This window comes from Lepidochelys kempii, chromosome 5 (assembly GCF_965140285.1).
Source record: "Lepidochelys kempii isolate rLepKem1 chromosome 5, rLepKem1.hap1, whole genome shotgun sequence".
NCBI classification, from domain to species: domain Eukaryota; kingdom Metazoa; phylum Chordata; order Testudines; family Cheloniidae; genus Lepidochelys; species Lepidochelys kempii.
In genome coordinates this window covers 124,655,532-124,670,749 of record NC_136384.1, presented here as the reverse complement: position 1 = coordinate 124,670,749, position 15,218 = coordinate 124,655,532, and the positions used below count along the sequence as shown (strand labels likewise).

At 43.7% G+C, this 15,218-nt stretch overlaps 1 protein-coding gene across 1 annotated transcript in view; it reads left to right on the top strand.

The window, feature by feature from the left end:
- SHB (SH2 domain containing adaptor protein B) overlaps positions 1-15,218 on the top strand; it is a 150,404-nt gene that overhangs the window by 96,752 nt on the left and 38,434 nt on the right. Inside the window, exons 4-5 of the mRNA XM_073345717.2 lie at positions 6,427-6,598; positions 11,723-11,842. Of these exons, the coding sequence (XP_073201818.1) occupies positions 6,427-6,598; positions 11,723-11,842 (292 nt within the window). The remainder of the gene's footprint in view (positions 1-6,426; positions 6,599-11,722; positions 11,843-15,218) is intronic.

Sequence of the window (15,218 nt, the reverse complement as noted above, 5' to 3'; positions counted from 1 at the left end):
CCTCAGTGCTCCTGGAGGGCCATGCCTCGGCATATTGCCCAGCCATTCCAGCCATGCCCACACTTGGGTCGGTGCTGGCCTGCTGTGTACCTCTGGTGGAGAAAGTGTTCCAGGAGCCTGGAGCTGCTGCAGCCCTTCTCTTGGCAGACTTGACCCGCTTGTGCCCTGGGTTACACCAGTGGCAGTTACTCCAGGGGTGAGCAAGAATTGGAGTATAGAGGAGTCAGCTGAGCGAGGATCACGAGGGTGACCCATTTTCGAGCGTTAGCGTTCATTTAGCTAGGAGACTTTGGATGAAGTTCTGCAGGGCCACACAGGAGCTTAGCAGAGATGAGAGCTGCGTCGCAAAATTCCATGGACATAGATTTTTAAGGCCAAATGTAATCATCCGGTCAGACCTTCTGCTGTACCCAAGCCATAGGCAGGGCTGGACATGCCCCTCTGCCTGCGTGATGTGTTGTCTGTGCTAAAGTCCTTTCTAAACAAAGGAAATGCTATGACGGTGTGAAAAGATGGTGTTAGTGTCAAGTCAATGACAGATACACTTGCATAACCAACGTTTAAAGACTGGATTCTTTGGGGACACTTATCCCTTTCCAGCTTTTCTGTAGTCCTTGTGCAGCGTAGAGCACACGTTTCTCATTGGGAGTTAAGTTCTTGTCATTCCTTGCATTGTAGTTTTGATCATTTTCCAACCACAAAGAATAATCTCAGTTATTGTGAGCTTCCCCCACTAGGGTGCTGTTTGTGTGCTGCCCAAACACAGTTTTCCTTTGAGGCAGTCTGTGAAATGTTAAAACAGAGACTTCATTGTTTGTCCAACACTGAGAATGCAAATCAAATACTTACTGTGTGAGTGTACAGTACCGCACCACTTCCATGTAAAGTGAGGTCACACCTGAGTGCACTTGGACAAACTGAAACCTTTTTGAACTAGGACTACAAAATACCTAGAAAATACAATCTCCCTGGTTTTATTCAAAACTAATCTTGAGTTTACGTGTGTTTGTGCACGTGTGTGTCAAACTAGACAATGCTCTGTATATTCTATGCATATAGTATAAAATGAATGACTTGTATTTGACCAAAAACAACAAATAGTTGGTCTCTTTAACATATTACCTCTTTCCCCTCAGGCCCCTCGCACACTCATGGGAAGACTGGTTCTTGAGTAATATTGATGTTTTTAATGCACTCTTTAGTGCTGTCTGATATTGTATTAATTGTTTGAACCTTGAATAAATTTTTTTTTATAAAAACCACAGCTTTTGTTTTGCACCAATTATTTCTTTGTTCTGTAATGTGTTAGATTAAGATTAATTTTTAATTTGCTGCATGTGGCTGTAAATTAATTACATTCAGTCACTACTGTTTGGTTTTACGATTTGTCTAAATGTAAATATTCTTTTAAGGGATTACAGCAGTTATCTTTTATGAAGACCCACTAAATTAAAAATATTGCCAGCTTAAAACTACATACTACAAAAAAGGAATTTAATTAAAAAGTATTACAATACATTTGAATTTTTTGTTGGTCCCTATCCGCATTTTTACTTCTGGATTATAGTGTTATGAATGGCAGTTCTTTTATTTAGGTGGTTGAGATTTCTGTGATTATACTTGTCAGTCCCTGCCACTTGCTGTCTTTAAAATATATGGGTATGATTATTTGTTGCAAGTGAACATGTCAGTATTGTCATTGAGCGTAGCGTCAAGCTGTTGTCTAACAGGCCTTCCTTATAGTGTACCACATTTAGTTCCCGTGAAGAATAAATATTTATATCGGTGAACTAAAAACAGGAGCTCTCAACCGTAACTCTGTAGAGATGGCCCATGAGGCAACTGTTCTGTCCACTTCCATGGGATAGAAAATCTCCTTCAAGCACTCATTCACAGAGGGTAAGCCCAGAGGGGGCATTGTGATCATCTGCTTAGACTGTTGCTCTTTGGGGCTGGGGTCCATCTTTTTGTTCCGCAGGGGGGTAGCACCCAGCACTGTTGGGGCCCGGTCCATGTTTGGGGTGTCTAGGCTCTATGATCGTATAAATAATACAAATAGTCTGCCCTCCTGCAGAACGCAGACGATAGGACTCGCCCCAATGAATTCCTGTTTGAACTAGAGCACTTTGTCAATAACCGAAGCCTGCGCGGTTATTGAATGGTACGTGGGATTTTGTTTCATTTTAAGCAGTGGTTAGTTTCCTAAGTGGTAAATAGAGCTCTAAGAGTGGAGAATTCACACACACACACACACACACACACACACACACACACACACAATCTATAGAAGAGGGGGGAGCGTGAGCCCCAGTACCCGAGGGTGTGCTCAGACAAACCAGAGAGGCGACAGGTGCAGCGAGCCTGGGACAGTGACTTGCAAATGATTTTTTAAAAATATATTTCTACCCTTTTATTGCTGCCCTCTGCTGCACAAAGAACACGTAGGTGAGTTTTTTCTTCATCTTAAGTATCAGCAACAGAACTGGCTGAAACTTTCAAAACATTAATAACATTTTGAAATTTGAAAATGAAGCCAGATGTGTTTTTAAGGAAATGTTTGGTTTACTAGCCTGATACTTCGAAAAACTGCAAAAGGGTTTCAAGCTCAACTCGTCTTCCTGTGCAGCTCACTTTAAACTGACCTCTGTTGTCTCCCTTCTATTTGTGAAGGAGAGGGGAGAAGGAGCTACTAGGAAGCAAAACCATCCAGCCTCCTCTCTTGTTCCCTACCCCAGCAGAGATGAGGGAGAAAATAGTTTGAAATAATCAAAATGTTTCACTTTTAACATTTAAAATGAACTCGAGCCTGGAAGTCCAAGCTCCGAGGCTCCCGGCTCAATCTCTGGTCCTGCGCCCCATCAGCCTTAGCAGAAAGCGAGGAGCCTAGAAGCCTAGCTATCCGTTGTTTACCTGATTTTTTGTAGGGCTGATTTATTATAGGCTCGCCAATGATCTGACCAGAAGACTTAGGTTCTTGTCCCAAAATCATGATACAGAATGAGAGAATGTAAAGAGTTCAATACTTTGTCCGGACCCTCGGGGTATGTGGCAAAGACATCGGGGTATGTGGCAAAGACATCAGACTGTGGCCAAAGCCAGGGCTTTAGAGATTTTTATGAAAATAAAGGAAAGAGTTATCAACACCCCAAACCACAGAGCCACATAGTAGTAGTACAGTACTATCGATCCTTGTGATATCATCCCTTTACAAAGCCACTTAAACTAGTATACTCACGCCCTTCCTTGGGGACCTGGTAGTGGGAGACAGGACCAGCCTGGTCTCTGGCATGCCCAATGCGTTTGATGGTCCAGGTTCCTCCACTCCTGAGATGGTGGCGATCAGGGTGGGTGTTTAGTCGTTAAACTGTATTGCAAAAGCTGAGCTGATCGCCAAAACAAGAGAGTCCTTAAGGGTAAAGAAAAGGAAAAAGAATCCTCTCCACATGGTGGTTCACCCTCTTATAGGGTCATGGCACTATCCTGAGTATTTATATCGGTGCCCAAACTTCCATGCGCAAATCTTATTTCCTCATCCAGATACGTCTTTTCCTCCAGGGCAGATTGGAAGAGGCCCTGGAGGTTTTTCGCCTTCCTCTGTAGCATGGGGCACGGGTCACTTGCTGGAGGATTCTCTGCTCCTTGAAGTCTTTAAACCACGATTTGAGGACTTCAATAGCTCAGACATAAGTGAGAGGTTTTTCGCAGGAGTGGGTGGGTGAGATTCTGTGGCCTGCGTTGTGCAGGAGGTCAGACTAGATGATCACAATGGTCCCTTCTGACCTTAATATCTATGAATCTACACATACTGTATAGGTTAGAATATTCTTACATATTAATAACACATCCATTAAAGCTCTCCTTCCCCTCCACCCCCCCAAATTTCCTGCGAAACAGAAATTAAAACTTTCAAGCCGCTCTAGCTGGGAAGCTTGTACTGCCTCCACGCACACAGACACACGCTGGCCAGGTGCCCGAATCAGATGCCTAAGGCCTCCAGCCAGAAACAGAATCTGCAAGTTCCTCTGAAACTTAAACGGGATTTTTGCACAAGGAATGTTAGACACTGATTTTAAATACCGCATTGCTATAACAATATTACCGTTTAGTGGTAGGTTGTCTCTCTTTTTGGCTAGGATAAATAAAATATTTATTTAAGGATATTTCTCGTTGGCTGGAGGCATAAAACTTGTTCGTTATCATTCACAGAGTCCCAGTAGAGAGAAAATATCCATTTTACCGGAGCTTCGTGTGTTTTGTTTCTTTCCTAGTTGACATAATAACTGATTATGTGTTGGCGCTCTGTGCCATATGCGCACATGCTATTTCATCTTGATTTGGAGAGTAACTCATTCTTCAGTAACTATGGTACGTTTTCCAGTGTGAGAAGGAAATAGATCTTCCTGTTGTATAGGTCATGGAATATGTATGGCTATGTTTGACCCACTTCTGCCCCTAATTTATAATGCTGAGGTAGAGGGGCACTTGGGAATTGATCTTACAACTGTAAACCTTAAGACAAACCTTTTAAAATTGCAAATTAAATGGAAAAAAAAAATGTTGTTTCCCTTTCCCCACATTCACTGTGTTTCGTTAAGTGCAATCTTTTGGGATTTGCATAACACCTAGGACACTTTGGCTAGAGCCCCTAAGCACAGAATATGTAAATAGTTTGGCTCAGATCAGCAATTGTTATTTGTACCAAATATATGTCTGGCATGCTGTGTATCCTAGTGAGCTGAATTCTGGCTGTGCTGGGTCATGCTGATTCCTGTCCTGTCAATTAAATGGTGACTAGGCTGGTCATCCAGGCTGGCTTTAACAAAGTGTCCTGGATGCAAAGCTGCAGGGTGTGTACAAACCATTCCAAACTCTGTTAGTCACTGCAAACTTATGCCATGGTAATACCATTGCCCTGGAGCACTAGATGGGTGTTTAGCATCTGGCACTGACCAAGCATGTCCAGGAACATTCTTGATATGACGGTTTCCCTATGGTTGCTGTTGAAATTCTCAGCAGGTAACCATTGATCTTCGTTTGCAATCCTTGCCTCTTAATTTACAATGGTTGCCTATTCCAAACCCTTGGAAAGACTGATTTGTGTTGCACTGGATCCACAGATCTGCTGAGAATCAATAATTCATGATCTTCAGTAGAGAAGGAAAAATCCTCTTCCAGAGGTGAGTGGGCAGCTCTCTGGCAAACATGGGGCCCTATGACATCAATTTCTATTGCACTTGAGGTGTGCTTTTTAACTAAGCTTTTTAACCCATTTTGTTGCCAGGAGAAAATCAAAAAATGTGAGCTGACTTGTAAACCAGTGCAGTGCAGTCATCCTGAATCTGGAGCCAGGCAGCTCCAGTGCCTCTGCTGCTGCTCAGCCTGTTGTCCAGCAACAGCAGCATGAGCCTGTCAAGACTGGACCATTTTGCAGCTGCTATTCAGAAAGCTGTTGGCGGCAGTGAAACATGTCAGCTTCATGCGGCTGCTGCTGCTGTTCGAGAAATCTCTCTGGAGCAGCAGAGTCCGCGCTCTCCTTTTTTATGGGGAAGATGAATGACCCAGGAAAAGTGACCCAGGAACTTAGAGCAGGGAATGTAGATATTAAAACCTCTGTGACCACATCTGTGCCCTCTTCCTTGGAGGACCACAGCTATCAAGACATGGGGTTGGATAAAAATTATGATGGTATGGTGCTCCCTAATAAGCCTCTTAAGTGTCGTTTTTATGAGCACTTATTTCAGTTTGGTTTCTGTTACTGATGTTCCAGTGCCGTGAGAAATCACAGGGTTCCAGAACTGACGCTCTGCTTTGGCTGGAGAGACTGGCGGATAACGTTTTTGGTTTTGTCACTCATTTTACCCCATTATTTCAAGACAGTCTTGCCAAACATTGCCTGGCTGGCTGCGTTTTTAAATAATTGCTGATCAGTCAATGCATTTGATATATTCATATAACTATGTACTGTCCATGTTTTCGCCTGGATCATTGTCCAAGGAATTCCATATACCTTCAGAGGAACTGGGTTCTTGCATCTTCTCTAACCTGATTTCTGTTTGAATCACATCCCTAAAACAAGCAAAATTAAGTCTCTTCAGTATAATGCAAATTGCTCGACACTGAGCAGTTCAATGTTGTGATGGAGATGCAAGTCAAATGTTGAAAACAAGCACTGTTGTTGGTTGTCTAACAACTGCACTAAGTTATCTGATGCAGTATTTTAGGACTGTAATGTGAACTATCAGAAAGGCTCCATATTAAGTTAAGCATCTTGGGTAAACCACTAAGTCCCATGTCAGAGATGTATATTTATCCTCCTTCTAAAGCATAAAGCCCTCTAAAATGCTGCAGTTCTGGTCTCCATTGTTAGAATTCTTTTGTCAGTAGATTCTGGAGAGGTAACTGTTGTCTCTTACAAATCTCTTGCAGCCCAGTTTAACGGGAATGAGAAAAGGCAGTCTTCTCCTTCACCTTCAAGTGACAGGCGTCGACAGCTCCGAGCTCCAGGAGGTGGCTTCAAACCCATCAAGCATGGCAGCCCAGAATTCTGTGGGATCCTGGGAGAGAGAGTAGATCCAGCTGTGCCACTGGAAAAACAAATGTGAGTTAACATGGAAAACACTGTGTGTACACAGCTCTGTATCTGCCTAAGTGAGTGGCAGGTGGCTGGAGGGAATGAGGCCTGTTAGCATTCCGGTCCTGTTGTCCCCTGTACTTCCCGGTGTTTCATGCTGTTACAAACCCCTAAGCATGCACACAAGGAACAAGAATGTCACCATCACTGAGGGTTCACTTCAGGTTATCTCTAATTGTTATACAATGTGTATATATTATGCTGATAGGTGCCAGGGGGGAAACAATAGAAGTCTGTCTGAATGATGCTCTGGAGCTGTAATCTTCATGACCTGTGTGAATTGTGAGTGGCTCATTTTTGTGTTTAAATTTTTATCCGTATCGATCATACTGATAGGCTTGAAATACAATAATAAAAGCCCTGCTTTAAAGTCTCTCTAATAGAAGATCTTGTTTATATAGAAAGTAGTCATACTGTTTCCGATATTCATCCCCTTCCACCTGTCGGTGAGAGCAGTCTCTGGGTTAACCTGGCTGGACCTGTTACAATACCAGGATAAGGAGAGGTCATCAGAGCAATGGTGATAATCAGCTATGGGTTTATTAACTCCACACCTGCTCCTAAGGCACTCTGGGAAGAGTCTCCAGAATCTCTCTCTCTCTCTCTCTCCCCACTACAGGGGTGCCTCTTGTGTTCCCTGTGCTTCCATGTCACCCAGCGGATGACTGAGCAGAGCTGCATGTGTGGTTATGAGTGGTAGAGTGATCTGGTACCATACGTATTGCTGCAGATACTGCTCAGCCATGTGGCAGCACGTTCTGCAAGTGGGATTTGCATCTCAGGTTCTCCAACCCATCCACACAGTCGTGTTACCCCTTTGGCATCACCCAAAGCTTTCAAGTGGCTACACATTGAAAATGCAGAAATCTCTAATATAGGAAACTGCAACCGTCAAGGGTCAGTCAACACCCCTGCTATAAACCCCTGGCTTTTACAGGACTATAACTTTGGCTATAAAAATTCCCTCTGGGATTTAAATGGTTTTAGCCAAGAAACTACCATCAATTTCATATGACAAAGTTAGATAAGAATCAGTTAAGTAGTTTGGACTCTTTAAAGAACACAAAGTTTAGTAGGGTGGAGATGGTAGTGTAACTTGGAACATTTGGTGGGCGAGTAAAACAGGACATGATTTGAGGTCAAGATTTAGTGGATAATTTGAAATGCAACAACTGTGTTAAAATAGAAAGTAAAAACCAGAGATCTGGCTGTACTTCTGTCTTCAGTTCATTGGGTGATGGTCAGATATTTACACCAGACTCCTGGTTCATCAGCTTGACGTGAAATCCAAGATTGAATCCCTGCAAAGGAGCAGCTTCTGACTTTGGGAATATAGTAGCACCTTGCTAATTTGCACCAATAACTGGGAGACCCTTTGCAACTTTCTGGATTTTGTGAATTGGCAAATGTAAAGGACTGAAGCTGTGAGGTGCTGAGAAACCTCAGTTCCCATAACTGCATCTCCAGGATCAAGCCTGAAATGAACAAATCATTTTTTAAAAGCAACAGTAACGTATCACAAAATAGGTGAGCAGGTAGTTTTTTTTTTTTTTTTTTTTTTTACAAAATATGCTGCAGTACATCTTGAAATGCAAGCCTAAATGATTGGTTTAAATTGAGTCTTAGTAAATATGACACCTTTCTGCAGCATCTGCTACTAAATCTTTGCTGAGAAGTGGAGAGAGACGGGGGGAGAGGGGTGTGTGCACGCACGTGCAGATTATAAAGTGAGTGGATTAGTGCAGGGTATGTTGGCAAGACACAAATGTCCGATCCAGCTAAGAATCAGGAAATTACTTTTAGATGCCTGGGGTTAAGGGAAAAACAAACCTCTAAGCACATGTACCTGGCAAGTCAGAGATCTGAAGAAATTGAGTGGAACTGCTCCGCTTCTCCCATATACGAGGCAAAAAACGAAACAGTGAAGATGATGATGTCTCTTCTGTACTTCCTGCCTCTCACTGGAGATGAGATCTTCCTTCCTTCCTCCCTCCCCACCCTGTAAATAAGGTCCATTGCGGCTACTCTAGTCCTCCAGTGCCCAGCTCAGAACTGTGAGGAATGTAATGCTGCATAGCAGGTGAGCTGCAATACATGGACATGGCAGGATGAGTAAGTGATGCAACTACCTGGGCTTCAGTGGTGTTATAGCTGCTTACACCAGGGCTGAATTTGGCCCTCACTCTACGGGCATGTTTACATATGGTGGTGTTCCCGATTAACTCCATGGCTGGATGCTGTTACTCCAGATCTAGAGTTCCTTGATCCTGTTTAGCTAATAGCCGTTTAGCTACGTTAATCAGGAACCATGCCATTCAATGACATGAAGATTCAATTGTGCAAAGTGAAAAGGCACAGCATTAAAGGCCTGATCTACTGCACTTTGCAATCAACGGGAGTCTCTCTATTGACTTCACTGGGAGCTGGAACAGGCCCTACTCGGGTAGAAATACATGATCACATTTGAATGATGCGGACAAGTTTTAGTGTTTTTGCCATACATTTTTGCTGGGTCTCTTATTCGCATCCTTATGAGACTTGGAACTCTAGAGCTTCTTCTGTTTTACGTGTTTATGCAAGCATACTTGCTGGGGCTATTTCACTGCTTCTTGGTCATGTCATTGGCAGCTGAGTCTTGACATGTGTGAGGGGGTTGGGGGACGGGGTGTTTTAGACATTTGAAGAATAGACAACCCCAGTGCAAACAAAATAAACCTATCCATTGAGATTCTAATGCTGCCTAAGGACACACTGCCATGCTAAAGCCTAACCTGTAGTTGGCTTTGGAAATCTCTGCGGTATTTGGGTGTCTAGTTTATATGGCTATGCTATGCAAAGTAATACACTGACTCCCCAAAGCCCCATTAGCAATATTTATCTCTGATACAGAAACATAATCGCCATCAGCAGTTGCCCCATGTCGGATCAGGCTGCTGTTTTCTCCCATCACATTATAAAGCCCAAGTTCTCTGTTGCAACCCACACATGAAGCCGTTGCACAAACCTTGCTCGCTTGCGCACACTCTGGCTTGCACATTCACACACGTCTAATGCAGCTGCCCTGGGCCGGGAGGTATGCATTAAGCCCTATGGCTATAGCTGAAGTGTGTAGATTTCAATCTCATCTTAATGGGCATTGTCCTGTTGTTGGCTTAGATGTTTTGTTTTGTTTGAGGATTATTAATTTTTTTTGATGAATGGCAATGATATTTTTTCAGAGCACCCTTCCCGATTCCATTGTTCTGTCGCTTTGTGAAATCTGATAATGTTTGTGTTTTCTTCTGGGCTCAGATCACCTCATCCATTTGATAACACTTCTTTCAATTCAGTTCTCAGAACCCTATCAGGATAACCTCTAAAATTCTTACTGAGAAATATCCCCTACCTGTAAATATCTGATGGAGAAAAGCCTTTTCTGCTCATTTTCATCCTCCTTTCTCAATACTTCTTGTGACTTCATTTCACGGTTAGTATAGGCTATTCAGGGTCTTTACTCTGCTCTCTGTCCTAATCCCTCCATCGGTTGAGATATTTCACTTCTGGTGGAGACTCTGGGTGTAACAAGAGAGGGTGACGTGATGACTATTTAATACTAGCAGCAAGCTCGGTTTAGTGCCTTACACCAGATTTCGCTAGCAGGATTTTTCATAGGGCTAACATTACCACACAGATGTTGAGGAGCATAACGGATTGCCCTCCAGGGAATCTCTCCGGCAATGACTTTGTTCAGTGGTAGTGAGTGCCGCTCCCTTCTCCGAGGAAGTTATTGGGGTAGTAAATTTAAAACAAATACAAGGAAATGCTTTTTCACACAGCACGCAGCAATGCATGGTGTTCAAGGCCAGTAATATTTTGTAGTTATGCTTGATAAGGTGGGGGGAGGGAGAGAGGGGGGGATCAAATTTTCTGCATCAGGGTGTCAGCTGCGCACTGCAGAAGTAAGGAAGAGATTTTCCCCTCGCATGCACATCATTGCACCACTGACCAGGCATATCATGTGTCTGGTGCAAGCGGGGAGGTCTGCTTTCCTCTAACGCCTTAGCTTGTGCATTATGGGACTAGTGCAACCTGATCCTCTATGGCAAATCCTAGGGAAACCATGCCCCCACAACCTTTAGTTTGCAGACATGCTTGCAGATGAGGAAGGGTTAATTTCTCCCTCCCCCGCCTTCATGATGTAATTAACGAGCTTTCAGAATGCCTGACTGTTTAATCTCTCCTTAAACGAACTAGCCCAATAGACTTATCCAGGGGGTTGAATAAAAACATTCTGCATTGTTCACAGGTGCATTTAGAAAGAGTGCCTTTGGTTTAGCGCGTCTGTTAAGGAAACGGGCACACCTATTTCTCATTTCTCTTTCATGTTTTCTCATATTTCATATATAGCATTTCTATTATATAGCAATCCTGATGTTCCGTTTTTGTTCAGTTTTTACCCCCCAGTTAGATTTATACAATTGGATAATTTCAATTATTTAAACTACCAATACACTCCCTTCTGTGGGCGGCAGGAAGCTTGTGTGGGTTGGAGACCAGAGATTTTCACACTTCTCTCCTATCCTAGGATTGTGGCCATCATTTTCTTACCATGTCCTCAGATTGTGCCATCATTTTCTTACAATGTCCTCAGATTGTTACCAAACATTGCATGAAAAGGTTCATATAGACTCTGCTGGTATATACATCCTGATTTACGTTTCAGCCTTCTTGGACGCTCCCAGGAATCATCATCTTAAATTGTAACTTGCAGTGTTGTTTTGGCCAGCTTGATCCCAGGATAATGGAGAGACAGGGTGGGTAAGGTAACACCTTTTATTGGACCAACTTCTGTTGGTGAGAGACCGGCTTTCAAGCTGACAGGGAACTCTGTCCTTTTCACCGACAGAAGCTGGTCCAATAAAAGATATGACTTCACTCCCCCTGTCTCTCTCAAATTGTAATGACAGCCTTCTAGAACATAACCAATGTATTTTATTGGAGTGATCCTCAAGCTGTTAACCACTGATTCAATTTAAAGCACTTATGTGGCTAAATGTTCTGTTAGTTGAATATTTGTTTACTTATGTCTTCATTGCTTTTCCTTTTTCCTAGATGGTATCATGGCGCAATCAGTCGGACAGATGCAGAAAACCTGTTACGATTGTGTAAAGAATGTAGCTACCTTGTAAGGAATAGTCAAACAAGCAAGCATGACTATTCTCTTTCCTTAAAGTAAGTACAGTTCCGTAAAACGTGGTGGGCACAAACTTATAAACAGGGCTTCCTTTGGTGCGACAGAATTCAGTCACTTTTGTGGCACTAGTGAGGCTGGATAATGTACCCAAAGGCACTGTAGAATGCTGACTGTCAGCTTGTGTTGTGTCTGGTGACAGTTCCTGGATTTGGCATTGCGCTTCTGGGGTGTTAAGGGATTTTTAGTCTTTGCTTGGCGTGCTCTTAACAAAATACACTTGATCTTTTCCAGCTTCTGATTAAAACATTCATGGTCTTTCTGTTTTGTTTCAGCTTTTTAATAGACACCCATTTCTTGCTTGTTTTCCGTTTTCACAAAGACTGTCTTTCTGGATGGAAGGACACTGGCCACAGTTGGCAGACAGGATACTGGGCTAGATGGACCTTTGGCCTGACCTAGTAGGGCCAGTCTTATGTTCTTGTGAAATGTACAGTTGGGGGAAGCTGGTGTGTAGATTGCAGTGCTGAGTGAGAGATGGGAGGAGATTTCTAACAGCTAAAGGGTCACACTTAAGGCCCCTGGAACTCCCAGATTAAGTAATTATCTTTTGTGCTGGTCTCTTCCATGCTTCCACTTAACAATTCTTCCCTTCCTGGCTTGGCTCCTTCAGAGCATGCTCACGTTGTGCGTATCCACTCATCATAGGCTCAACTGGTTTGAGCGTTCATGTCACTGTTCCAGCAGCTAAGGAAATGCTGTGTTAACCAAAGTCACAACCAAACCCTCTTTGCCTGCGTACGGCAGGAAGAAGCCCCTGCATGGGCTACTCAGCCCTTGGGTCTGGGCACGCAGGCGTAAGGAGGCTTATTTACACCCTCCCTGGGACGGGTGCGGTGGGAAACAGGTCTGTGATATGGGCAGGTTGTAAACGACTATGCCTCTGTCGGAGGATACGTCAGCACTGCAGTGGGACCCCCACGGCTGGCCTGTGCCAACTGACTCGGGCTCACGGCGCTCGGGCAAGGGGCTGTTTGACTGTGCTCTAGGTGCTCAGGTTCTGGCTGCAGCCTGGGCTTTGGGATCCTCCCACCTTGCAAAGTCCCAGAGCCCAGGCTTTAGCCTGACCCAGTCTCTAGCCTCAAACAGTCCCTTAGCCCGAGCTCCACAAGCCCGTGCCAGCCTCAGGGGTTTAAGTGCAGTGTAGGCATACCCCGATTTGTGATGCTTCCTAGGGCAAGTTCTGGGATGGTGCAGTAGGCCCATTCCTACTCCATTGGGGGGGAGGGGCACCTAAAGTGTCACAAGGACTCCACACTTTAGCAGTTAGCCCGTTTCAAACCTCCTACCCTTAAAGCTACAGGCCAAATACTCAGCAGAGTCCATTGACTTCATGTTCTTAGATTTGGGTTTATACTTCCGTTGCCTTCAGCAGATGTGTGCCAATGTGCACAGGCTGAGGGTCTGCCCTACAGGTTAAAAATATGCTGTACAAGAATATTAAAATCCAAATTCCTCTTTGTATGTGTGTCAACACTCCTGTCACACACAGGCTTCCACTGTGGCTTTGTGCTGTCGTGTGCAGAGACCCACCCAGAATAGCTGGAATGCAGTTTCTGTGTAGATGATGTCCTTCTCTGATCCTCACTTGTCTTCTGTGGGTTGTCAGCTATAACGATTCCTCTGGTTCTCTGAGAACCTTGGAATGAATGACACCTGGCTCTGCTGATTTAAGTATGTTTAAATTATACATTTAATAGATTTTAAGGCTAGAAGGGAACACCAGGATCATCTAGTCTGTTTTTCTGTATGACACAGGACAGAGAATTTCAGCCCAACGATTTGTGGTCAAACTAGAGCATAGCTTTTAGAAAGACAACTAATCCCGTGGTAGCCTCCAGATGATGGAGAATCCACCATGTCCACTGGGAAACTGTTCCACAGATTAATTACCCTTGCTGTTAAAATTTTGCATTTTTATTTCCAGTTTGAATTTTGCTGACTGAACTTCCAGTCATTGGATCTTGCTATGCCTTCGTTTGCCACATTAGTGAGCTGTCTGCTATGAGTAACTCCCTGTGTGGGTATTTAGTCTGTGTTTTAAATCACCCCGTAACCTACTCTTTGATAAACTAAATAGCTCAAGTTCCTTTAATCTGTCATGATAAAGTACGTTTTCCAGACCACGGGTCATTTTTTTAGCTATTCTCCAAACCCTTCCCAACATGGGAATACAGCAATGGTCTCAGTAGCACAATATACACTCTAGCAAGGTAATACCACCTCCCTAGTCCTTCACAATAGCGTTAGGCTGAGAATTGGCCCCCTCTAGACATAGTTCCCCATTAACAACTGCGGTTTGAGGCTGATCAGTTAACCCTTGTAAATCCCTTTAATCTGAGTTGCACTGATTTTTAGATAGTTCTCCCTTTTCAAGGAGAATGTTGCGTGGTGCTAAGTCAGCTGTCCCAGGATATTCCCTCAGCACGGGTCCTGTTGTCAGCCACACTTGTACTCATGTCAGAGAACAATAACATTCTTTCACAGAACTGTTTTTTCCAGGAACCCACATTGGTGGTGGTTAATTGTATTATCATCCTTTCAACTCTTCCATGGTGATCCTGTAGCTGCCATTCCATGACTTAGCCTGATATTGGATCCTGGGCAAACAGGCCTTTAGGTTATGTCTACACAGCAATTGAAAACTGGTAGGGCTCAGGCTAAGGGGCTGTTTAATTGCAGTATAGACATTCAGGCTCGAGCTGGAGCCCTGGCTCTATGATCCTGCAAGGTAGGAGTGTCCCAGAGCTTGTGCTGCTCCAAGCCCAAATGTCTACACTGCAATTAAACAGCCCTGTGAGCCCCAGTCAGCTGCCAGGGGCCAGCCACGGGTGTCTAAATGCAACGTAAGCATACCAGAGGTTACCTGGTTCATACCAATTGCCCTTTCTAAATATTGGCAAAGCACCAACGTTCTTCCAGGCCTTTGGAATATCTCCAGTTCTCCAAGATTAACATCAGTGCTCTGGAATGCTCCTTTAAAATTCTTGGGTGCAAAAAACTGGTTTTAAAAATGTTTGTCGTTAGCAGACAAGGTTTTAACATCCTCCTTGGCTACTGTTGGACTGGAAAGTATTTCGTCATCGTTATATGGTGAGACTGTATCATCCAGCTTCTTCCCAAATACAGAACAGAAATCCTTATTGAACGCTGCTTCTGCCTTATCCTCATTGTTGTCACTTTTCACATCTCCATCGAGGAGGGGACCTATACGTTTGAATGGGTTCCTTTTGTTCCTGACATACTGTATTTAGAAACATTCCTTCTTTTTGTCCTTAGCCCTGTTAGCCATGGAAAAGTTTGATACCTTTTAGCTTCTGAAATAAATCGCCTGCATTTCTTTAACATCGGATTCCT